The sequence below is a fragment of the Mustela putorius genome, unplaced genomic scaffold (genome assembly GCF_011764305.1).
Source record: "Mustela putorius furo isolate JIRA1106 unplaced genomic scaffold, ASM1176430v1.1 tig00000577_pilon_pilon_pilon, whole genome shotgun sequence".
NCBI classification, from domain to species: Eukaryota; Metazoa; Chordata; class Mammalia; order Carnivora; family Mustelidae; genus Mustela; species Mustela putorius.
In genome coordinates, this window is record NW_025421421.1 from 6,056,209 (window position 1) to 6,081,638 (window position 25,430).

Below are 25,430 nucleotides of genomic sequence, written 5' to 3' on the forward strand. Positions count from 1 at the left end.
CCCAAAGTGGCCAAATCCAGGCCCCAGTGGGGATTTTTCAGGTCGACACTTCCCTTCCCTACTCTGCTACCACCCAGTGGTCAAGCCCTGTGCCACGCAGGCACAGAAAACCCCCAGTGCTCCTCCTGAGGTGTCCTTAGCCCCTCGTTGACCTGAACTTAATCTTTGGTATCCTCACCAACTCGTTCCTCTTCAACGGTTCTGCCATGAAAAAGTCCCTGGGATCCATCCTGATCTCAGACTATCACTGGAATCAAAAAACATCTATTCCCAAACTGAGACTGTTTTTAAAAACTCCAGATTATTCTCCCAACTCTGCTCTCTTTTGGATTACCCCACTCTCTGCCTCTTCCTCGCCAAACATCCCCCCCAGATCAGTGTTCCCGAAATTCCAGGTCATCCTTTTGACGATTCTGGCATAATAGGACTTGGATCTCTCTGTGTTGGGCAGGGGGGAGGGGAGCTGAATGGTCCTGTTCACTCATCGGCTCAACAATAATCACCTGCTGGCTTGGGGCAGTGGAGACAGAGGGAAAAATTGAGCCTGTTACTCAAGGCTCCAGTTCTTTCCACACATACTGGCTACCTTCCATTTCCCCACAAAAGCCTTCTTTCCAGCAGGACCAAGTCCCCTGTGTTCTAGACAATGCCATGCTGATAGGTGTCTCCTTTATTCTGAAAATTGTACCCCCCCACCCTGAGAATGACCAGCAGCCTCCCCTCCTCCACCGCCCTACAGCATTCAAAGCCCCAGCTGAGCTGCCGCTGCCCAGCTCCCTCTAATCGTTTCTCCCCATGACCGGTGCAACCAGATACGTGCCATATTTGGGGGGGTCAGGGAGGCTAGCGGTGAGAGAGGGTACAATATGGGAGAAAGATAGCTTTCAGGGGCTAATCAGCGTCCCTAGAGAACCAGAACTTTCGCTTGGCTTCCCCTCTTCCAAGAAAACCGCGTACTGACCCACCAAAGAGTTTCTCCCCACTTGAACCAAGTGGACTAGTCCCACCAGGACGGGGCAGCCAGCCCTCAGGAATTCTCTGGAACTTGGTTATGCCTGCCCCCGAGGCCCTGACTTTTCCTTAGAGATGGTGCCTGCAGGAACCACCAGCATACAGGTTTTGATTGGTCTCCCCGGCCACTGCACCCCTTCGTGAAGACCGAGGCAGCCCCCTCCAATCCCCCTGGAGGGACACTCGGCTGAGTTTCTTGGTCTGCGCGGGAGTCTCGGGGCGTCCTGGCTGTGGACCAGCCGCGTGTCCTCCAGCCAGAGCCGACTGCTCGTTCCTGCTGCACCCCGCGAGCAAGACCGACGAAGCACTGGGACAGCCTGTTCCCTCACTGTAGATTCAACAGCAGCAAAGGATTTGGGTCACTGGCAGTTCTCTGGAGAGCCTGGTTGGAAAGCAGGGATCTTTAGCAACCACGGTAAGAGCCGCAAGCAGCTTTTCCTTCTTAACCCACCCAGACTTGGAGACAGAGACAACCGCTGTCTAATGAGTGGGACGTGTGGGGCCCAGTCACTTACCTCCCTGCCAACAGTGGCCACAGCCTCCCGGCCCCGCGTCCTTCCAGAGGGGTGTGTGTCCCACAGCCCCGGTCCCGGCGTCCGCCTCCGAGGCAAGCAGAGCGTGGTAAGGATGGGGCGAGTCAAGATCTCACCGTGGCTCCACCATCAGCCAGCGCGGGCGTCACCTGGAGGGCTCGTGAGAGTGCAGCCAGCGCGGCCCCGCCCCGCAGTTCCTGGCTCTGGGTCTGGACCTGCACCCGCTCATCTGCATTGGTAACGAGCTCCCAGGATGCCATGCTGCGGAGACCCAAGTTCGAGAACCCGAGATCTAAGTCGGCGGCTGTCTGCTGTGGGCTGCAGATGCGAATGATATGAGGAGGTTCTGAAACAATACCAGAAACCAGATCAACCTCTGATCACCTGAATCGGCCTCTCTGGGGCCCTGCTGTTTTAAGTTTTCTAGGTGATTTTGTTGTGTGGCCCGTGTTGTCATTCACTGCTAACTCCATCGACTAAGGATACTAGCCATCACCCGAGGGGAGGTTGGTAAGAACGCCTGGAGGAGTAAACGGGAGCCTTTACTACAATGGGCATTGCTCCCTTTCAAAGGAAATGCTTAAAAAACAAAAACCAAAAAATAACAACAACAAAAAATACGATCTACTTCACCCAAAGAGTAACTCTGAAGAAACTATGCCACAAGGAAAGACCAAAAACCCCAAAACGATCAAGGGAGAGTGCATCCCTGGAAAGTGATTAGGTCCCTTACATGCACCATCTTTTATTTCCACGACACTAGGTACTACTTCCATTATCCCCATTTTGTAGATGAGATCAGTTTTTGGAAAGATGACTTCGTAGTCAGGAGTGTGATCTGACGTTTGAACTTGAACTTCAAAGCCTATGTTCCCAAATCCCTCAGCAGCCCCGGCTTCCATGGGGATGTTGAAGGAGATCACTGTTTACCATACCTCCTCCAATTCCATCCACCGCAGCCTCTACAGACCTTCCGGCTGGCCGATGGCCTCCTGCAGTCCCAGACCGAGAAGGCGCCAATGGGCTATAACAGTGTTCTCTGAAAATGTAGCAGACTCACAGCAAGTGGAAGGGGATTGGGTCCAGCACACCTATAAGTGGGACTCAGGTTGGGTCTTTCTTAAAGCTCTTCCAAAGCGACTCACAAAAAACACACAGAATTTCCAAATTTAGAAATTAAGTTGATCCGCCTCCCCCCACGGAGTGACTGTGAGCAGGAACCAAGGTAGCGAATGGAAAATACATTCTATGGGGCAAGATGCACAAGACATTGCAACTTCAGGAATCCAAGAATAGACGTAGTCATCACAAAGAGTTCAGTTTCCCATCACAGACCCTCCCATTGCTCTGTCTTCTTGAACACGGTGAAATGTTTTTCTGCAGATTCCCAAGTTGTCCATGTGCCATCAGGGAAAGAGGAGGGGACAGAGCTGATGAGAGCCCTGATGAATGTAAGGGACAGAGAACATACAAGGGGACCCTGTGTCCCCAGTCACTCTTGCCCACACATCAGTTTGTAGCTTGGTGGTGGCCACTGGTCACGCAGATCCCAACAGCAGCAGACATACTTCCTACTGACTTTTTTAATGCTTCGTGAAGTCAGACTCTATGTCAGAGCCCTAAATCCACTTTGCCCTTTCTCCCCTCCTGCCACCTCCCTTTCAACGACTATTTTCCTCCCTCTGTGAGAGCTGGAGCTGGAGAACCCAAACCTTCCCATTGCTGCCTCATTTCTGTTGCATTTCAAACCACATCCTAGTTCCCTTTATGCTCCATCATTATGATAAGGCGTCTGCCACAGAGAATCCCTTCTACCACCTCTTCCCTCTATTTGAAAGGTTTCCTAAAATCAGTCATCACCTCTTGAATATCAGTCTTCATACTCCACCAAGACCTCAAAACATCGGTTGCATTTAAAAGGTCATCTCAGTGAAAGGAGATGATGATGTCCTGATTTCTGCATAACTAATCATACTTGTGATCCTTTTGAACAGGAAGAATTCAGTTATGGGGACATCCTATCGCAGTAGACTGGGCGGAGCCCGAGGTGGAGGTGGACGAGGACACGATGTCTTCCGTGAAAATCCTGTACGTGAGAAACCTGATGCTGTCTACCTCTGAAGAGATGATTGAGAAAGAATTCAACAATATTAAACCAGGTAGGACATAGCAGAGAAGATGAAGTTTTTGAGTTGTACTTTATAAACACTTGGGCTACAGATGACTTCCTGTGACTTTAAACAGAATAACTTTCTTTTAGCATTCTTCTAATTGCATGTAAACTACAAAAACCATAGACCAGCCCTAGGATGAGAGAAAAAGGGACACATGGTCCTAAAACATTTATTGACATCATAACTCTACAGTTATCTGTGTGATTACTTAATTAACACACAACTTCCTTCACTAAACTCTAAATCCCATGAGGGTTCTTTGGCTTCTGTCATCTCCTCGGCCCCAGTCTCTGGGCCTGGGTCATAGTAGATGCTCAATAAATATTTACTGTGTTGAGGAATGTATAGACAGAACTATATCAAAGTCAGGGTTTCTCAGCCTCAGTGCTCTTAATATTTTAGGCCAGATAATCCTTGGTCGTGGGGTTCTGTCCTAGGCATTATAGGAATTTTAACTCTATCCCATACCTCTACCCTTTAGATGCCAGTAATAACCCCCAAGATGTAATAGCCAAAAATGTCTCCAGACATTTACTCTGGAGGGCAAATTTTCCCCCATTTGAGAACCACTGGTTGAATGGAGTATGATTGTTACTTCAGCTACGTAAATAGGAAGATGAGAATTAATTCCAGGAAACTCATTTGGGTGAGGAGGAAGGGAAAGGAACAGAGGGAGATGGAGGGGGATAATTATTGCTGCTCATCTTGTCAGTACTTTGCAGTATCAGTTTTATACCATGGGATTTAGATGTCATTGCTTTTTTCTCCTGTAGGAACTACGATACTGAGACAGGTCAAGCAATGTCCAAATGAGCATTTTCCAAAGCCAGTTCTTCAGAACATTAATTCTGTGGACACTTAGTAGATGCTACTGATAAAAGGGGTCCATGGTCAAATAAATCCATAAATACAAGATTCAGGACAATTAAACAGATTCTTTTCTCATTGCAGAACTTATCAGAGTCCTTAACCTTCTAATGTGCTTTGAAAGTCTCCAAAGGGAAATGTAGGATGGCTCCTTTACCAAATTTTTGGACCATGGGTCTCTTTTTGGCCAACCATCTTGTGGAATTAACATGTTTGGGAACACACTCTGGCCTAAGTTTATCACTATGATAAAATTTTTCCACTTTCATGGCACAAGTCATCCTAGGATGTAGGTTACTGCGGCACTTCCATTATTGTAAAGGTGGGAAAACCAGAACACAGAGCAGTTACATTGCTTGCTCAGGGTCATACAACTATTAAGTGACAAATCCCAGATTTGAATCCAGGTCCGGCTAAGACCACGTTCTTAGCCGCTCAGGATCTCCCTGCCCCAACCTCATTCCTCTCACTCATTCGTTCATTCAGCTATCATCACTTTAGTAGCTCCTATGTGCCAGGCACTGTGGGAGGAGTGAACAGGTGTAAAGTATGTGTGGAAGAAGTTTAAGATGTTCCAGAAGAGTGGAACACACAGCCCCCCCACCAGTGACTTAGCCAGTGAAGTGTCCAACTCTTGAATTTGGCTCAGGTCATGATCTCAGGGTTGTGAGACTGAGCCACGCATCAGGCTCTATGCTCAACAAGGAGCCTGTTTGAGATTCTCTTTCACCTTCTCCCTCTGCACCTCAAACCCCCACCCCACCAGGCCAAATGATACTCCAGAAGAATAACAGCCATGACAGCCTACCCTTGGGGCACATATAAGATTCATGTTTAAGAGAGGTGGCTTGTGGGGTGCCTGGGTGGCTCAGTGGGTTGAGCCGCTGCCTTTGGCTCAGGTCATGATCTCAGGGTTCTGGGATCGAGTCCCGCATCGGGCTCTCTGCTCAGCAGGGAGCCTGCTTCCCTTCCTCTCTCTCTGCCTGCCTCACTGCCTGCTTGTGATCTCTCTCTGTCAAGTAAATAAATAAAATCTTTAAAAAAAAAAAGAGAGAGAAGTGACTTGTGAGCTAAAAAAAAACATTAGAGGAATATACAGGGTAAAGCTTCGTGACATTGGGTTTGGCAACAAATTCTCTGACCGTATTAAAAGTCCAGGCAACAAAGAAAAAATAGAGTAATTGAACTAAATCCAAATTAAAAACTGCACCAGAGGGGGCACCTGGGTGGCTCAGTGGGTTAGGCCGCTGCCTTCGGCTCAGGTCATGGTCTCAGGGTCCTGGGATCGAGTCCCGCATCGGGCTCTCTGCTCAGCGGAGAGCCTGCTTCCTCCTCTCTCTCTCTGCCCGCCTCTCTGCCTACTTGTGATCTCTGTCTGTCAAATAAATAAATAAAATCTTTGAAAAAAAAAAAAAACTGCACCAGAGGACATCTCAACACTGACAAAGCAACTCGCAGAATGGGAGAAAACATCTGCAAACAATACGTCTACCAAAAATGAAATAAAAACTCCAATGTATATTTGTCCAATGAACAATGTTGCGCTATTGCTGTAGACACAAGGTCAACACTCACATTAAAAGATGTTCAACGTCACTCGCTATTCACCTGGGAAATGCAACACCAAAACATTGCCCCCTGGCCAAAATAACAATCACAGTAGTAGTAGCGCTCATCAAAGATGATGACACAGATGCTGGGAGAAGTTGGAGCAGAGAGAACCACGTGCCCTGTACACGGAAATACAAAATAACGCCATCACTGGGGGAATCGACACCCTGGGTCCTGAAGAATAGATAATCACAGTGGCTGCCCAGGGACAGGGGACAAAGGACTCAGAAATGATTATTTAATAGATCCAGGGTTTCAGTTTTGGTTCACGAAGAGGTTCTAGAAACACATGGTGATGACAGTTGCAAAATATATATCTCCCTTTTATCTAATTAAAACATTACCATTTTGCTTTGTTCTGTTTTTGCTTTTTGGAAAAGGCTGGAATGAGAAATGACTCAAAGACTGCTTCCTGTCCTAGTCTCCTGGTCACCAGTTTATCCCATTAAAGGGAGAGATGAGCTCGTGTCATCCTAGTTTTAGTGAAAATAATAAATGCAGGCTCTCTCTCCCTCTCTCCTCCTCTCCCCCTCTGGTGGCACAACTCAGGGCTCTATAGTGACCTGTGGCTGCTTCTTGGCACTGCACAAAAGAATATAAACTATGGAGGGTAGAGGAGTAGCAGACACCTGCTGTATTAGGAAGAAAAAGTCAGAGCTGACTAGTTTATTTTCCAGTGGAAAGGGTGTGTTTATACTTACCTAGGAAAATTTCCAGAGAGAATAGGAAAATAACCCCTTAAACACCGTATTGAAAGTTTGGATCCCTCAAAGGAGCCTAAATATTCCTGGCAAATATTTGACCCTATTATTTTAACCCTGATTAACCTAAAAATACTCTACTGACATTCAGAGAAATAACTGATGATCAGAACAGAAACTGGAGCTGAAAACCTCAGTTTTTCCCTGTGTAGCCTAAGGCTATCTGCTGAAATTCCAATTATAGTCATTCTACAAAATCTGATTTCCCTAAAACAGTTTCACATCCAAATCATCAAGAGAGCATAAAATAGATTGCGGGCTCTTCCCCTGGGCGTCCAGGGTGGCGGTCGAGGAGGCCAGGCATTAGCATTTCTCCTGAGTTCCGGTGGGGAGCTAAGGCTGCTGCTCAGAGGACGGCACTCTGAGAACCATGGCCTTCAGATAGCGGCGTGTTTCTCATGAGGTAATTGATGCATTTCTGACAAGTGGATCATGAACCAAGTAATATTTTTCCAGTTTCCTACATTACGACTTTGGAGTCTTTTACATCATTGCTGATGATGACCACTGATATTTTATGGCTTCTGCCCTCTACCAAGTGATGGTCCATCAGTAAGCAAACTCCTGCAGACTGAAGAGGGGCCATACCATCATAGGCCACGTGGTGAACACTATTGTAGGAAAAACCATGCTCCCTTTCTAACTTGTTTCATGAGGCTAGATCTTCATTCATTACGATTTCCAAAGTGAGGTGCAGCTGAACAGCCTAGCTTAAAAATCCAAGCCAGGTTCGTTACCTGCGAGCAGAGCTGGGGAACATTTAGATCCATGACCATCCGAAATGCCACCTAACGAATGTAAGTGCTGGAAACTGGAGTGGGAATTGACTGGTAATAATTGCTCTTCCCCTCTATTATTTGTAGAGCAGCCTTTGCACACACGGTACTAGGTAGGACTTGGTGATGACAATACCAGGACACCCCTGAACCAGATCCTGTGCTCAGGGGCTAATGGTCCAGAGGAGCCTAGATGAAGGACAGCACTGAAGAATGAATGGAGCCAAGACTGGAAAAATAGAGACCCTCATTGGCCTCCCCTTTCATTTCTCAATGACCAGGACAAGCCATGGGGTTAGGTCATGGTAGTTACCCTACCCGATCCTGAAGGACTAAAGAGACCATGCTGGAAGGGCGGTTAATTCCACGGCCCCTGCTTCATGGTCTCAAATACCTTCATGTACTTCCTCAGCCTTGCCAGACAGTTGTGCCCTGGACAAGATAAGAAGTCAAGGGTTGGACGCTGAGGGATGAGAGGATTACCCCAGATTTTTCAATGATCCCTGCATTACAGCCCTGCCATCATTCCAAAAGACGACAACTTACAGCCATCCAACCATTGTGGGAGAGTAAAAAGTCAAATTGCCTTTGTGATCTAGAAGATAGATAACTGAACCTTGATAGGAGAGGACAAAGGAGAACTCTTATCTGCTTTTCTCGTCCTTCCTATGGAAGATCCCATGATAGATTCTTTGTGGTGATTAGGATAAGAGAAGGAATGCAGTCTCTGGAGACACCCCTGAGTCAGAGTCACTAAACGACGACAATTGGCATGCTAAACGATTAACTGATAACAAGTTACACAAGTGTCCATTTCATCTTCACTCCAAGAAGAATAACTTACTCTTAAGACTGTGTAATCAACAATATTTTCTAGCAATATTTTAATAATAAAATGTAAGTTTCAACTGTTTGGTAAAACTTTTTTTTATACATGTTACCATCAACATATGCAGCAGTTCCTCTATATAAAAATAGATTAGGTTGATTTGTTATTTTCTTATTACACAAATAATAAGCATTGTAAATGTTTGCAAAATACCAAGGCATATAAATTAAAATATGAAGTTTCCCTTTATTCTCTCCAAATTTTCTCCCCATTCCTGAAGTAATCTCTATTTTAACAGTTTGATCTCTGTCTTTCCAGTTCTCTTTCTGTGTGTATATCCTTATTTATGTGTGCACATACATGGGTTGGGATTTTAAAAACATAAATGTCTGAGTATTATACTTACTATTTTACAAACTTTTAAAATTTAACAATAGGTCTTAAATCTTTCCACGTAAGTATACATAGGTCTATTTGTTCTTTTTTTTTTTTTTTTGAAGATTTTATTTATTTATTTGACAGGCAGTGATCACAAGTAAGCAGAGAGGCAGGCAGAGAGAGAAGGGGAAGCAGGGTCCCCACTGAGCAGAGGGCCTGATGCGGGGCTCGATCCCAGGACCCTGAGATCATGACCTGAGCCGAAGGCAGAGACTTGAACCCCCTGAGCCACCCAGGCGCCCCCTATTTGTTCTCTTTAAATACTCATTTTATTTGATATGAACGTATTGGGTATAATCAATCTCATGAGAATAGACTTTGAGTGGTTTTATTTTTGCTATTTTAACAGCGGTAAAGTTATGTCTTTATGCTGATCCTTTTGCTTCTCTAGCACTCCAGGAGTGCTTCTATAAAAGACATTTCTCAAGGTAGAGTTAGTGAATATCTACATTGTTTCCAACATTTAAATATTATGAACAGCATTGCAAGGAACTGTCTTGGTTTTCTGATATTCTTTCAGAAACCACTTTTTTATAAAACATATAATGTATTATTTGTTTCAGGGGTACAGGTCTGAGAATCTTCAGTCTTACATAATTCACAGCACTCACCATAGCACATACCCTCCCCAGTGTCCAGAATTACTTTTTTTTTTAATCAAAAGAACATCAGATAAGCAGTTAAGAGATCTGCGTTCGGGTTCCTAGCAGTGTCAACTCTTATGAATCTCACTTCCCTTGTCAGAACCCTAGGTTCCTAATCTAAGTTAAAAATACTTACATTAAGGCCAAATAAATTTTTTAAAAAGCTTAAAGTAAATCATCACTAAAGTCTTTCCTAATTCTAAAGTTTTATTCCATAAATCAAAAGATGAAACATTTTTCTGGGGAAAAGCCATAAAATTTTAAAAGGTAATCGCCTAAGTAGAGATTTATAGGATGTCTAATAGTTAAGTTCAAATCAGTTCAGTGAATATTTCACTGAGTATAAGTTACTATCTTTTACATTTTATGCCAGACATAAAATGCCAGAAGATATGCCAGAAGATAGTGCTTCTATCCTTAAGGATCTTATAACCTAGGAGGTGGGAAACTCTAATTGATAACAATAAGGCAAAATATAGGGCATGTTAAAAAATATACAAATAAATTTCTGTTGGATGTGTAGAATTGTAAACCTGGACCTAGTGAATATTCTCACTAAGATCTTAGCTAAGTAATGAGTCTCCCAGAGAAAAAAAAATCAAATCATTCTCAGGGCTCTCTCAGTTTTTGCTAATGGGGCTACTTTGTTTCTAGGTGCTGTGGAGAGGGTAAAGAAGATTCGAGACTATGCTTTTGTGCACTTCAGTAATCGAGAAGATGCAGTAGAGGCTATGAAGGCTTTAAATGGGAAGGTAAGGTAGAACAACACGTACACACACACACACACAGGTTTCACACAAGTGTGTTGTGTAAACTTTATTCAGAAGAACAATCCTGCAAGTCTGTGTCCCTCAGGCTTTCTCCACTTCTGACAAGACTGCACGGGTCCATTGAAGATGAACACAAGAGAAGTGACAGAAACACAATGCAGATGTGGCTCATGTGTCTGGCTCTACCTCTAATTTGGGGAGATTTGAACAAGTCCCTGGCTCTCAATTTCCCTACAAAGTGGATGATTGGAGTACCTTATTTCAGGGCATTTTTCTCAGGCCCAGTTTTCTCTCATTACTTCAAGAGATTATCACCTCATTTCTGTAGTATTTTGGAGGTTGAAGACCAGAAAACAGGCCAATTCTGTTGTCATTCTGCCCTCAGAGTTTGCCTTTCCTACTCTGGAAGGCTCTGGGTCTCTTCCCCTTGCCAAGAGTGGGGTGAGGGGAAAATTAGCTTCTAAAATCCTTTCTCCTGACTTGTACATAGAAACCAAGATCATATTTACTTATTAATGCAATAAACATTAAAACCTTTCTATAGACAACTTACTTTGCTAAACAATGTCTGGGACAAAAAAAAAAGAGAGAGAGAGATACTTGTCACCAAGGTAAAAGTTTACAGAGGACTAGAATGGGTACACAAACATCTTTCATGGTTCAGCCAAACAAGTTCAGTTTCATTACATTTATAGATAGAGAGGTGAGAAAGTCTGAAGGAATCAGTAAATCTTCATGGAGATGAGAAGATGGTATCCATGAGAAGTGATAAAAATTGGACAGAATTCCCAAAGGAAAGAACCACAGACATGGAGAGGCAGTCTCAGAGACATAGAATTTGGAAAGAGCAGGAAATGACTGAGGAACAGTGAAAGTAGACCGATTCAGTTAGAACATCACGCACGTAGGGCCGTGTCGCCCGTCTGGCTTTGAACAGTTAGTCTTAACAGCAGACGGATGGTGAAAGGACTAAGGACAGAAGGGTGAGTGTGGGGGAGGGAACTGAAGAGAGGTGGAACCGAAGCTCAGGGTGCCACCAGAATCAAGGCAACAGGGGGCAGGAAACATAATGGGAAGCCTCACTAAGAGAGGGCTGTGTAGAGCAGGTCTCCTTGGAGAAGCAGGGATCTTTGGCCAAAGGACACAGCCAGGGGCTAAGGGAGCACCTCTGGAGCAGGTCCTTTAGTCACAAGTGGCTGGGTTTAGGGAACCTCCATATGTCTGGAGGGGGGGAAAAAAAAAAACACTGCCTCCAAAACACAAAAACTGTAAAGCAAAAATTGAATGCAAATTTAAATACATGTCCTTGAAGCAAAACATGATTTAGTCTTCATTGGTGATTACATTTAATATCATAAAATTGTTACTACCTTGAAAACAATCTGTAGGTTCATTTCTCAATTTGAAAACATTCCTGAGGATACATGACAATTGCTGAGAAGGAACTGTCAGTCATAAATTATGTGCTAAATAGTTACATTGAAATAATCACAATGGAAAAATATTCAAATTGTTCCCAGTTTTTAGTTAGATATTTTTATAGCAATGTGTACATATATATCAAGGTTAAATATATATTCAAAATCTTAAAATATGTACCAAATATTATAATTATATCTAACTATAATGTTGCATGGGAACATGAAAAGTAAGTTTGCCTAGGAACTATGTAAGGCTTGAGTATACATATGCATATTAATAGTTGACCTATCAGACAGGGTGCGACTCAAAAGCTTTTTGTGTATTGGAGTAATTATCACATACAATTTAGGGAAATGAATGTACTAAGAGTTGTAATTTTGTGGAGTAGGAAGAGAGGTATCATTGGAACTTTTTGAAAAGCTATTATAGTCACGCAAATAGGAAGAAATAGGGCTTGACCAAGGGCAGGAATACAAAGTAGGAGAAAGCGCCACACAGGGCTATGGGGGATGAATTCAAAACACCCAGGAAATGACTGGATGTTGGAGTGAGCAAGAGTCATTGCTTTTCAATATGGGAGACCATGATGATGTGGTCAGGGAAGCCAGGAAAGGAAACCTACTTAGAGAGAAAGGTGATGAACTAAGCTTTGCATTTGATTGTTCATTTGTTCTGCAAATAACTTGTGGATGTCTGTGATGTGCAAGGAATTTTGCTAGGCTTGGGAATACACCGATTAATAAGATGTCGTCCTATCTCTTGAAACATCTAGACCAAATAACTAAAATACAATACTAAGTTTGAAACACTATTACAGGGACAGATAAATGCAGTAAAAAATCTATTACCACACTAAATCTGGCTTTGCAGTAAAGAACCATTCCATTAAAAATGTCTCTGGATATGGAAGGACCTAGAAGCAGAGGTCTATTTGGGTGTCTCACCTTCCTCCAGACAGGACTGAAGATAAAAATTATTTTTAATTTTTTAATTTTTTTATTAACATACAATGTATTATAGCACCAGGGGTATAGGTCTGTGAGTTGCCAGGTTTACACACTTCACAGCACTCACCATAGCACATACCCTCCCCACCGTCCATAACCCCACCACCCTCTCCCTACCCGCCTCCCCACAGCAACCCTCAGTTTGTTTTGTGACATTGAGAGTCTCTTATGGTTGGTCTCCCTCCTGATCCCATCTTGTTTCATTTATTCTTTTCCTACCCCCCAAACCCCCCATGTTGCATCTCCACTTCCTCATATCAGGGAAATCTATGATAGTTATCTTTTTCCGATTGACTTATTTTGCTAAGCATAATACCCTCTAGTTCTATCCATGTCATCGCAAATGGCAAGATTTCATTTCTTTTGATGGCTGCATAGTATTCCATTGTATATATATCCCACATGAAGATAAAAATTCTTATATGTAATACCACTCTGTTCCTTTGGACACTCAGATCTGTTTCTTCTAATAACATTGACACCAGTGTGAGATAGTTGAATTTCATCAGGATTCTCTCTCTCAGTGTATTCCAGCTAATATGTTAAATACTGGCTCCTGCTCCTAGAAAATCAGGCCGATATATGAAACTAGGAACAAGTGACAACCGGGAAGCACAACTTTGGCCAGCAAACCTCAATGGTCTCAGAACCACTGAGCACTCACAAAATGGTGAGCAGCCATGACAGGGAATTCTGGAGGGAATGTTTCATATTACTTGCTTTCTTTATAAAAATAGAAGCTTATACTAATCTTACACAGAAGAAGCTACAAGTGCTTCCTCACAACACCTTGTCCCATCAATAAGAACTACCTCAATCCTTCAAGCATTTGTTGAGAGACTTCTTTGGCTCTTATGTACGCAAGCCATATGGGAAAGTGAGTCATGCGTGCAGCTCTCCCCACAGCCCTTCTCGCCAATATCTGGATCTGTTTGCAAACTGTCCAAAACTTGCATTAGAAAAACAAACAAACAACCAGAACCTCTCCAATAATCCTTGAGGACAAGTTTTAAGATGTATGTGACCTGAGAAATCTCAGTACTGCCCCTGCCATCCCAGCCAGTTCCCACCTCTTTTAAGCCTCTCTTCTCTTCCAGTGAAACTTACCTTTCACTGGCTGCTCTAAGGAGTAAACCGTCTAGCTGGCAGGTGGCCCAAAAGATCTGACAAGGCCATCCCTGCCACAGTGTTAACAATGGACAAGATTTCCTTACTGGTTTCCTACCAACTTCCCTGTGCTGTGCTAAGTAGTAGACATTATATTCCACCCATTATGAACCTAAAATTTCTTAGAATTATATAATATGTAACTTAAAACATATATAGTGTAAAACTTTCACATAATTCTCTGTCACAGGGACTGTATCACAAAATTTACAACCTGAATGTCAGGGGTCGGTGCCCAGTTTGTTCGCATCAAACCTGTCGCATATTATATGCAATTTTCCAACAAAACCACTCAGGAAAACTCAACTGGCACATGAACATGAACCCATGAAGAGACAAGATATGTATAAGTGAGACCGTGACCAGACTGTCAGATTGACTAACACCCAAGAGACCAGGGCTTAGGCACACTTGACTGTCTTCATATCTTCTCATGTTGATTCCTCTTTGCTCTCTACGACAGGTGCTGGATGGTTCCCCCATTGAAGTGACACTAGCCAAACCAGTGGATAAAGACAGTTATGTTAGGTACACCCGAGGCACGGGTGGAAGAGGCACCATGCTGCAAGGAGAGTACACCTACTCTCTGGGCCATGTTTATGATCCCACCACAACCTACCTTGGAGCTCCTGTCTTCTATGCTCCTCAGGCCTATGCAGCAATCCCTGGCCTTCATTTCCCAGCCACCAAAGGACACCTTGGCAACAGGGCCATTATCCGAGCCCCTTCTGTTAGAGGTAATGCTTGCTCTAGAATAACTCTACAATTTCAAATGATTTGTATTGCCACAGCCTTAGACAAATGGGATGGACCCACTGGGAGAAAAGGACTGGGAAATAAATCATTTATGAAAAATCAAGAATTATTATATCAGTAGGTGTCCTTCCATAAAAATCTTTTTTCACATTACAACTGGTTATTGAAAAACCTTGGTCAGAACATAGCACAAATGGGTCTAATGCATACAGTTGATCGTTGTCTGGGCCCATAAAATTTGTTCAGACTAAGTAGTTAGCTTCTCTCTTATCACTGGACCACTATACTGCAGTCATATGGGACTTATTAGAAAACCCAAGTGAAAGCAGGATGGTCCAATGGAAACCAATTATCTCAAATAGCAAAAAACAGGTATATTTGACGGTAACTCAGTGGCATCAAATTCATACATAATCACAAAATACCATACGTATTCTAACAGATATATGAGATACTTTCAGCTGACCTTCCCCAGAAATACATGCTGTGCCTTCTAAAAGGCAACACTGTCGAGGAAATCAACCTATTTCTCCAGGATATGGGGAACTAAATAGTAAAGTCCAAATAGAAGAAAGACTAACTACCAAACAATAAATCTTTCCTATGTAATCCTATAGAAATTCCAAGTGTTCACCCAGTTCTCTGGGCTCAGTTCAAACAATATAGATGTTAAGGAAAGCATTTTTATTTTGAATAAACTACCCTGTCTCTGCCTAAGGGGATCCTTCTGAATGGTTCTGCTAGGATAGAGTTAATGCCAAAAGAATGCCAGTTCTATCTTCCAAATAGGACACCACTCTGGGCAATTCGGCAATAAATTGTATTTAACTCTATCCTTGGGTTTTACTTAGAAGCAAAGGGGCATATCCAGATCACTGTGAAAACAATTATCTTACTGTGTTTTGCTATTTTTCAGGAAAACTGAATTGACCATCCTAGAAGCTCTAGTCTTCAACAGCCTTAAAAGTTCCATAATCATAATAAAATCACTCCACCCAAAATTATAATCATCAGGTTATTCTCCAGGATATTTATCTATGTGATGACAAATTATGTCGTTGAAGTATTGTGCATTTATAATCTGAAATCATATTGTAAAATAATCCATACATTAAATATAAATTGCCAACCAGTTGTAATGTAGGAAAAAAACCAATTTTCTCTCTAAGGGGAAAAACACCTTATAACAAGAAAGGAATCAAAGAATGATATTCATGGATGAAGGGTAATCAATTTAATTTTTTTTATCACTTTACACCACCAATAGGAAATCAAAGTAGTAAGATAGCAAACAAAAAATCAAAAGGAATCTATTAATGAAACTCAGTGGAAATAAAAGCCTCAAATTGTCCGAACATAAAACAGAAAATAGTGAACCAATAAACATGGTTTCTAAATGGTCAATGTTTCCCAACCGATCATTGGGGTTGGGATTAGCTAGAATTCATTTCTGATCTACTGATAAAAAATGCAAGATTTATTTTAATACATGTGGTCATACCATGCTGGGATGTTTAAATACCTTCCCAACATTTATTAATCTATAGAGGAATGTCAACAAAAGATCAACCGAAGATATAAATTACAATTTTTTTCTCTGTGCCAAAGTTTTAAAGTTGCTCATGCATTTATCAGTAGCTTTGACAATATGGCTTTCTTCCACAGATTTAAAAAACAAAAACAAAAGCAAAACAAAACAAAACAAAGACACTTACTGTGAACTCTATGTTGAGTTTCATTATATTAGAATCCTAGAGTTTTCTATGCATCTTGAGGGCAATGATCAATGTGACTTGGGCTAACTTTTCCATTACAGTAAGATTCAGGGTGATCTTCTGGTGGTTTGATTCAGTTTAATGCCTTCTTACATTCCTAGAAATTTACATGAATGTACCTGTAGGGGCCGCGGGAGTGAGAGGACTGGCCGGCCGGGGCTATTTGGCCTATACAGGCCTGGGTCGTGGATACCAGGTCAAGGGAGACAAGAGAGAAGACAAACTCTATGACATGTTACCTGGAATGGAGCTCACCCCAATGAATCCTGTCACTTTAAAACCTCAAGGAATTAAACTTGCTCCCCAGGTAGGTAATGTTATTCCAGAGATAAGTTTCCTTCTGTTGAGCCAAAGACCATCCACATTTGCCTTTCATCAAATGATCTGATTTGATCCCTCCTTGGGTTATTGTTTGGTTTGGTTGGGTTAAAGAGGTCAAGTGGCCAATCAGCATAACATACAGCGAGAGAATGCTGCCCCTTGAGGGCCACTGTTCCATCACAGGCTTTCTTCTATTTCCTAAATAATCTGAACAAAATGGAATGTGAGGATTCTGAGAGCTATTAAGAATTATCAGCTGATATCTTACATGAAAATAACATGAAGCAAAGACCCTATTTCAAAATTAATACCTGCTCTGAAGGAGTTGGCTAATGGGGAATATTCATGACAGGAAATGAATAGGACACTTAGACATCTTCTATGGGAAACACTGTGTGAGAGAAAACACCATACCACCTCTGGTGATGTCATGACTTGTATTAATGATAAGATGCCATCGGTCATATCTCATTAGGTCTCCCACGAGGATTTTGCTTGGGGAGGGACATGATGGTGACTTTGTAATGCTTTTATTCCACAGCTCCAAGTTTCCAGGTTTCCACATGAGGCTGGGGTTTTTATTATTGGAAAATTTGAAGTCATAAAAGCTGTCCCAGGGTGGAAAGTGAATAACAGGGTTAAAAATAAAACAAAACAGGATCTGTGTGAACCCTGAGCCTGTTGCCTGGGGCTGTGCAGTCCATGCCAGGCACTCTGTAGAGACACTGGCTGAGGAACCCATGCCAGTTGTTCAGAGATACAGTTAGGGGATCCCAAAGGAAAAATCCTTACTCCAGCATGGAAGTAGCCTTCTGATTGTGATCAAACAGAAAGCATGGTTTTCTAAAGGCTCATCCTGAGTATTATTTTTGTAGGATCAATAGGGATCTTGTACATACAGATTAGTTCATCTAAGGTTTCTGCTAACCGTACCCAGGCAATTAAAAATAAAGATGCCTAGTAGAGTGGCACACAGCACTCATTTCTTTGATCAAAAACCATCTATTAGGCACACACCATGTTAGGTGCTGGGCATGGAAAAGGGAACATAATACAGTCTTTGTCATCAAAAATCATATGGGACTCCAATGAGAGGATCCGGACAAATCAACAGATTATTACTGTAAACTCTATTGACTGTCATGGTGAAGCATTGTCCAGAAAACATGAAGGCTTGTCATCCAGTCGATCTTGGGATAAAATATAAAATAAGGAAACTCATTAAGGAACTAGAATACTTAGAAACCATTTAAGAAAATAAAAAATAATCATCATTATCAATTCCATGTAATACTTCTAAGAACCGCCAGAGAGTGAGGAATGATCTCGGCTTCTTATATTAAACCCAGGTGAGAAACTGGTCATGGTCTATGAAAAACCCACAGCAAATATCATTCTCAATGGGGAACAACTGAGAGCTTTTCTACCAAGGTCAGGAACACAGCAAGAATGTCCATTATCACCACTGCTATTCAACATAGTACTAGAAGTCCTAGCCTCAGCAATCAGACAACAAAAAGAAATTAAAGGCATCTGAATCAGCAAAGAAGAAGTTGAACTACCACTCTTTGCAGATGATATGATACTATATGTGGAAAACCCAAAAGACTCCACTCCAAATCTGCTAGAACTTGTACAAGAATTCAGTAAAATGTCAGGATATAAAATCAATGCACAGAAATCAGTTGCATTTCTATACACCAACAAGACAGAAGAAAGAGAAATTAAGGAGTCAATCCCATTTACAATTGTATCCAGAACCATAAGATACCTAGGAATAAACTTAACCAAAGAGGCAAAGAAGCTGTACTCAGAAAACTATAAATCACTCATGAAAGAAATTGAGGAAGATACAAAGAAATGGAAAAATGTTCCATCCTCATGGATTGGAAGAACAAATGTTCTGAAACTGTCTGTGCTACCTAAAGCAATCTACACGTTTAATGTAATCCCTATCAAAACACCATCATTTTTTTTCAAAGAAGTGGAATAAATAATCCTAAAATTTATATGAAACCAAAAAAGACCTCGAATAGCCAGAGGAATGTTGAAAAAGAAAGCCAAAGTTGGTGGCATCACAATTCCAGACTTCAAGCTCTATTACAAAGCTGTCATCATCAAGACAGTATGGTACTGGCACAAAAACAGACACATAGATCAGTGGAACAGAATAGAGAGTCCAGGGGCACCTGGGTGGCTCAGTGGGTTAAAGCCTCTGCCTTTGGCTCAGGTCATGATCCCAGGGTCCTGGGATTGGGCCCCGCATTGGGTTCTCTGCTCAGCAGGGAGCCTGCTTCCCCTCTCCCTCTCTCTCTGCCTGCCTCTCTGCCTACTTGTGATCTCTGTCTGTCAAATAAATAAATAAAATCTTAAAAAAAAAAAAGAATATAGAGCCCAGAAATGGACCCTCAACACTATGGTCAACTAATTTTCGACAAAGCAGGAAAGAATGTCCAATGGAAAAATGACAGTCTCTTAAACAAATGGTGTTGGGAAAATTGGACAGCCACATGCTGTCCAATGGATGGTCCAAGAATGAAACTGGACCATTTCCTTACACCACACACAAAAATAGGCTCAAAATGGATGAAAGATCTCAATGTGAGAAAGGAATACATCAAAATCCTTGAGGAGAACACAGGCAGCAACCTCTTCAACCTAAGCTGCAGCAACTTCTTCCTAGAAACATCGCCAAAGGCAAGGGAAACAAGAGCAAAAATGAACTATTGGGACTTCACTGAGATCAAAAGTTTTTGCACCGCAAAGGAAACAGTCAACGAAACCAAAAGACAACTGACAGAATGGAAGAAGATATTTGCAAACAACCTATCAGTTGAAGAGCTAGTGTCCAAAATCTATAAAAAAACTTATCAAACTCAATGCCCAAAGAACAAATAATCCAATCAAGAAATGAGCAAAGGACATGAACATACATTTCTGCAAAGAAGACATCCAGATGGCCAACAGACACACGAGAAAGTGCGCCACATCACTTGGAATCAGGGAAATACAAATCAAAACCACAATGAGATACCACCTCACACCAGTCAGAATGGCTAAAATTAACAAGTCAGGAAACAACAGATGCTGGTGAAGATGTGGAGAAAGGGGAATCCTACTACAATGTTTGTGGGAATGCAAGCTGGTGCAGTCACTCTGGAAAACAGCATGGAGGTTCATTAAAGAGTTGAAAATAGAGCTACCCTATGACCCAGCAATTGCACTACTGGGTATTTACCCTGAAGATACAAATGTAGTGATCCGAAGGGGCACATGCACCCCAATGTTTATAGCAGCAATGTTCACAATAGCCAAACTATGGAAAGAACCTAGATGTCCATCAACAGATGAATGGATAAAGAAGAGGTGGTGTATAGATATACAATGGAATACTATGCAGCCATCAAAAGAAATGAAATCTTGCCATTTGCAATGACATGGATGGAACTAGAGAGTATTGTGCTGAGTGAAATAAGTCAATCAGAGAAAGACAATCATCATATGATCTCCCTAATATGAGGAATTTGAGAGGTCACGTGGGGGGTTGGGGAGGTAGAGAAGGAGAAAATGAAATAAGATGGGATCAGGAGGGAGACAAACCATAAGAGACTCTTAATCTCACAAAACAGAGGGTTGCCGGGGGAGGGGGGAGGGAGAGGGTGGTGGGGTTATAGATATTGGGAAGGGTATATGCTATAGTGAGTGGTGTGAAGTGTGTAAGCCTGACGATTCACAGACCTGTACCCCTGGGGCTAATAATATATTATATGTTAATAAAAAATTAAAAGTTAAAAAAAAAAAGAAATTGGTCATGGTTTATAGGGATATGTAAGGAACCACCTCTCCCAACTAACTAATTAAAGTTCTTTATTTAGTCTCTGCATCTCTACAAGGACGGCTTAGAAACTGCAGGTGATGCCACCGCAAAAACATAGATAGAGCTTTAACAACCCCATGGCAGGGTCAAGGTCATCAGACAAGAGCCAGGAGACCAGATGTGCCCAGCAGAGTCAGGAGTTAGAGTCCATACTCTCTGAGCACGTGTTTGCACGACAGGCTCAAAGAGGCAGGCAGAATGTCTGCCAGCTAAAGCAGTCTACTGGTGCCCAGGACCCTCCGGGAACATTCTGTAGACAACAAGAGATGCTACAGAGCCAAGAGTCGTAACAAGCAAAAGTCAGTAGAGGATATAAGAGCAGTCTACAAATTTAATAAACTGGAAAATGCCCTGCGATCGCAGCTGGATTCGTATCAGAACCAATGAGATAAGAAGTTCCATGGAGTCAGCCCGGGGCACTGTTCTGTCCCCAGGTCTTATTCTTTTCACAGTGAGGCCCTGTTTTGCAATTTCCTGAACCTGCTGACTCATGGGAGCACTGGGGCTGGTGGGTCACTGAAAATGACTACGGGATGAAAAAAAAAAAAAAATGGGTGCCTGGAGACAAGATTCAGCTTGGAGTAGTGAAAAAGGGCAGAAAAAAGCATGCAGGAAGATTGTAAAACTCAGATCTTTGTAAAAACAGCCAGAAGTGTTATTTTGCCAAATAAAGACATTGCCTCTGTCCACATCCATCTATTAATGCTCACCAGTAACTAATAACCATTAAACTTTTTAACTCAATTTTTTATGAAAACGTGAAGTTAAAACCCTATGACAAATGACATGAGGTAAATATATTCTTAGGTTATTTTCTCTAAAACATTATAAATAGAAGGATTAACGGTAGTCACAAGGAAATGCAGCCGCGTGCTTGAAATGTCCACTGTTTTTAATGGAATAAATTCATCAAACAAATCGTAAAGTTAAACTATTGGTAAAAAAGTTACAGCTAATGAACTCAACTAAAAACGTATTAGAATAAATGGTGTGAAAATGATTTTTGTGAATTAATCGACATAACATTTTAAATGGAGTTCAAGTTGAGTTCATCTTAAATTTTATGAGTCATTAAACCCTGTGGCATTTTCTGTTTTCTTAACATTAGCTTAAATGCTGAAGATTAGAGTTTAAAAACCCTGAAAACTGGAGAAATCATGCAAATGTGACATTTGAAAGGGCAATCACTTTTTTTTTTCCCACACTCGTAGATATTAGAAGAAGTTTGTCAGAAAAACAACTGGGGACAACCAGTGTATCAGCTGCACTCGGCCATTGGACAAGATCAAAGACAACTTTTTTTATACAAAATAACCATTCCTGCCCTGGCCAGCCAGAATCCTGCAATGTGGGTAACATCTCCAAATTCCTAATCTTTAACGCTTTTTAGAATAAGAGTCTCTTGTAGATCAAGTGTATTTTATCACTACCCCAATAAGCGAAACACTTGGGTCTACTGCTCGCTCGTGTTTCATTAAACACAAACGCTGAGATGTGTAGTTGGGACGAACGTACCCAGGGGGGTCTGACATCTGGGGGGTCTGACATCTCAGAGGTTCTGAATTTCACACAATGTAGACTGCACAGTGTAAGCAACCAGTAAAAAAGTACAGACATAAAATGCAACAGGAATTGGAACTAGAGTCCATTCTTTTATCTGTGTAGTATTTAGGTTGAACCATATGAAATTGCCATTTTATCCATGACCACAGCCTATGTGAGGTCACTTACATTTTGGATCAAAGGTCCTCTCTGTGGGTTAGTATCGCCTCCTGGAGCCTGACTGGGTACACGTTTTAGGAACCGTCCTGTTTCACGTGTACCTTAGAAAAGCCATGTGGTGAGTTCCAGGTGTGCTCCAGGAATGTCCTCTTGGCCCCCCGCTGTCGTCTGCACATACACCTGTAGAGGTCTTCAATGCAAAGAGAATGAAAACCACACGGATAAAATTCCATCATCAGCTCCTCTTAGCTCACGAACAGCGACTTGGGTTTTGTCCCATCTCAGCACCTCAAAGGTAACACCTGTCTCTGCCTTGCAGCCACCCCTTCACACCTCCGAAGCTCAGTGCTTACGTGGATGAAGCAAGGACCTATGCGGCCGAGTACACCCTGCAGACGCTGGGCATTCCAACCGAGGCGGCCGATGCCCCTACCGCGGCAGCCGCCGCCACCGCCTTCCCAGGTGGGAAACATGGCACCCTGCCCCGGGGTGTTTGAGAAACAGTCCCCCCACCCTGGTACCCTGAACTCTGAGAGTTGTTTTTGAACTCCACCCACAATAAATCCGGTTACACATTCTGTGGCCAAAAACACGGGGCAAATGCGGGAACCATCAAGGTAGGAGATAAGAGTGAGTGGGAAGCAGAAGAGGAGTCTAGCCAGTTGTGTGACCTTGAAAGAACCAGTCTCTGTGCCTGGATGGGTGGGGTTTTGACTTTTTTGGTCAGAGAGTTCGGAACTACCTAGCAATAGTTGTTTTTCTGCCTGCCGGGCGTTTCCCTAAATGCTCAGCGTGGTTTTATTACACCTGGAATGGTTCTGATGCTGCAAGAAGTAGGCTGTAGCGCAATGGCCAGGTTCAGCGGATGGAACCCAGGACAGGAAAGATGAAGGAATGGGGCCAAGTCAACTGGCTTTTAAGGAGTCCTGGAACTTGAATCTTTGACTCAACCTGACTTTTATGGCTCTGCTTTCTGAAAGAAATGTGTAGATCACATTTTTCTTTTGTTTTTAAGATTTTATCTATTTATTTGAGAGAGAGAGAGAGAGAGCAAGCACAAGTGGGATGAGGGCCAGAGGGAGAAGCAGACCCCCTGCTCAGCAGGGAGCCCAACGTGGGACTCGATCCTGGCACTCTGGGATCATAACCTGAGCTGAAGGCCGATCCCAACAACTGAACCACCCAGGCACTCTAGATCACACTTTTCTTAAATTGTGTTAAGTCAAAAACTGTGTGTATGAGAGAGACAGAGAGTGAGCAAGAACCTTTCAGTATGTAGATAATCAGCTTTCATTTATCTGCCCTATAATTTTGGACTGGAGCCTATGCTGTTGGTTCAGAATAAAGCCTCTCTGTAGATCGGCACACCTTCACGGTCCTATTTAAAAGGCTTTTCCCCATTTGTTATGTACCTACGACAAATGCTAATAATTTTAAAAAATGAACCCTCTAGAGATTAAAAGTGACCAGATAAGAAATTTGTTTTGTAGATCCTTCCTTAGCAGTTAGCTTGAATACTCCCATTCTTTTTTTAGCAACCAAAGTTCATTTCATTTGAAGACATTGGTCACTCCAACGTGTCACTATGTCAACGGACCTCCCTTAAGACCAAGTCAGAGATCTGACTGGACCCAGACATGGGGCGTTTCTATCAGTCCATTCTGTCACGTGCTGGTCACATTCAGGCGTGAGAACTGCTGTATTCCTCTCATCTGTAACACCTGGGCTCACTCTCGCTTTCTTTTGTTTCTCAAAAACGGCAAATATGCTTTCCATCCCAGCAACTAAACACATTTCACATATGAACACGACCTCAATTCCAGCTTTGTTCCAGAGAACATGGGGAAGATGGGTCGTGCGCCCCCGCGAGGTTACCAAGGCAACCGCTGCCACCATAGAGGGCAGGTCCCCTGGGCTGGACTGGGGGCCATCAGTCTCAGGCTTACTTTTCACAGAATGTGGTGTTGACATGTCCGTCTACTGGGGACCTGTGCCAGGGTTTCTCGGTTCCTGGAGAAGGTTGAGCCCCTGTCTCATGGAAAGCTGCTCCCCAAAGACAGCTAACTAATGTACTATAAAAATAAATGAGCCCCTGTCAGAATGTTACAGTTTGCTTGCACATTGGAAAGAATTTGCTTTCACCTAAGAATGTTTGATCTTGTCCTCCCTCCTGTTTGCTCCTGCAAGAGGTAGAAAATATTTAGGGCATGAGAGTTGTTCTGGGAATGCCTAAGAATTTGAGAGCCTCTCTTAAAACTTTGCTGTGGAGTCAAGCAAAGAATAATAGGTTCCAAGGGAAGAATCTGTTTAAAGTCCAAATACTCTTGCACTTAAGAAAGTGGCCAAATTGAAAAAAAAAAAATTCAGAATTCCCAAAGATAAAATCCACATGACACACACACATGCACACGCACTCTCACACGTGGGTCTTTCTTACTCACTTATTTAGAAATACTCTTTCCAAAGTCATGAAAGTAATTGGTAACACATTTCTCACATCCTTGGAAAACATACCAAACTTCAGTAGTGCGTTAGTCAACATTACTGGCCAAAGTGCCCAAGCCAACGAGTGGATTTAATTTTTTTAAATATAGTCCAGCCAGCTTCCTGCCACCACTTCCTGAGAAGTCACCAGAAAGAAATCAGTGTGTCTGGGCATGGGATGACTGCCATAGCACATAATCCAAATGGATGATTTTGTTGTTGTTGTTTTAAATCAGAACCCCATTTGTTGCTTAAGTAAATTTTTCCCCTTTTTCTTGTCATCTTCACACTTTTTGGATTATCTCAGAATTAGCTTAACTTTGATCTTAAACATTACCAGGGAAACATTGCTTTTGTACAATAGCGGTGATGCCCTTTTCTCTAAAAGTGAATGTCCCTCAGCCACACATCATCCTAACGTGACCGCGCATGGTGGCCTCCTTACTATGCAAAGCCCCACAGTTTGGTGGTGAAACAAGAGGTCT

General features: G+C 42.5%; 1 protein-coding gene across 3 annotated transcripts in view; it reads left to right on the forward strand.

The window, feature by feature from the left end:
• A1CF (APOBEC1 complementation factor) overlaps positions 1–25,430 on the forward strand; it is a 78,065-nt gene that overhangs the window by 51,029 nt on the left and 1,606 nt on the right. For 2 of the 3 annotated variants that reach the window (XM_045081441.1, XM_045081443.1), the window contains 6 exons: positions 3,539–3,703; positions 10,299–10,396; positions 14,474–14,747; positions 16,643–16,848; positions 21,951–22,087; positions 22,781–22,923. In XM_045081441.1, the coding sequence (XP_044937376.1) occupies positions 3,539–3,703; positions 10,299–10,396; positions 14,474–14,747; positions 16,643–16,848; positions 21,951–22,087; positions 22,781–22,923 (1,023 nt within the window). The remainder of the gene's footprint in view (positions 1–3,538; positions 3,704–10,298; positions 10,397–14,473; positions 14,748–16,642; positions 16,849–21,950; positions 22,088–22,780; positions 22,924–25,430) is intronic. The other variant, XM_045081442.1, reaches the window with a different exon arrangement.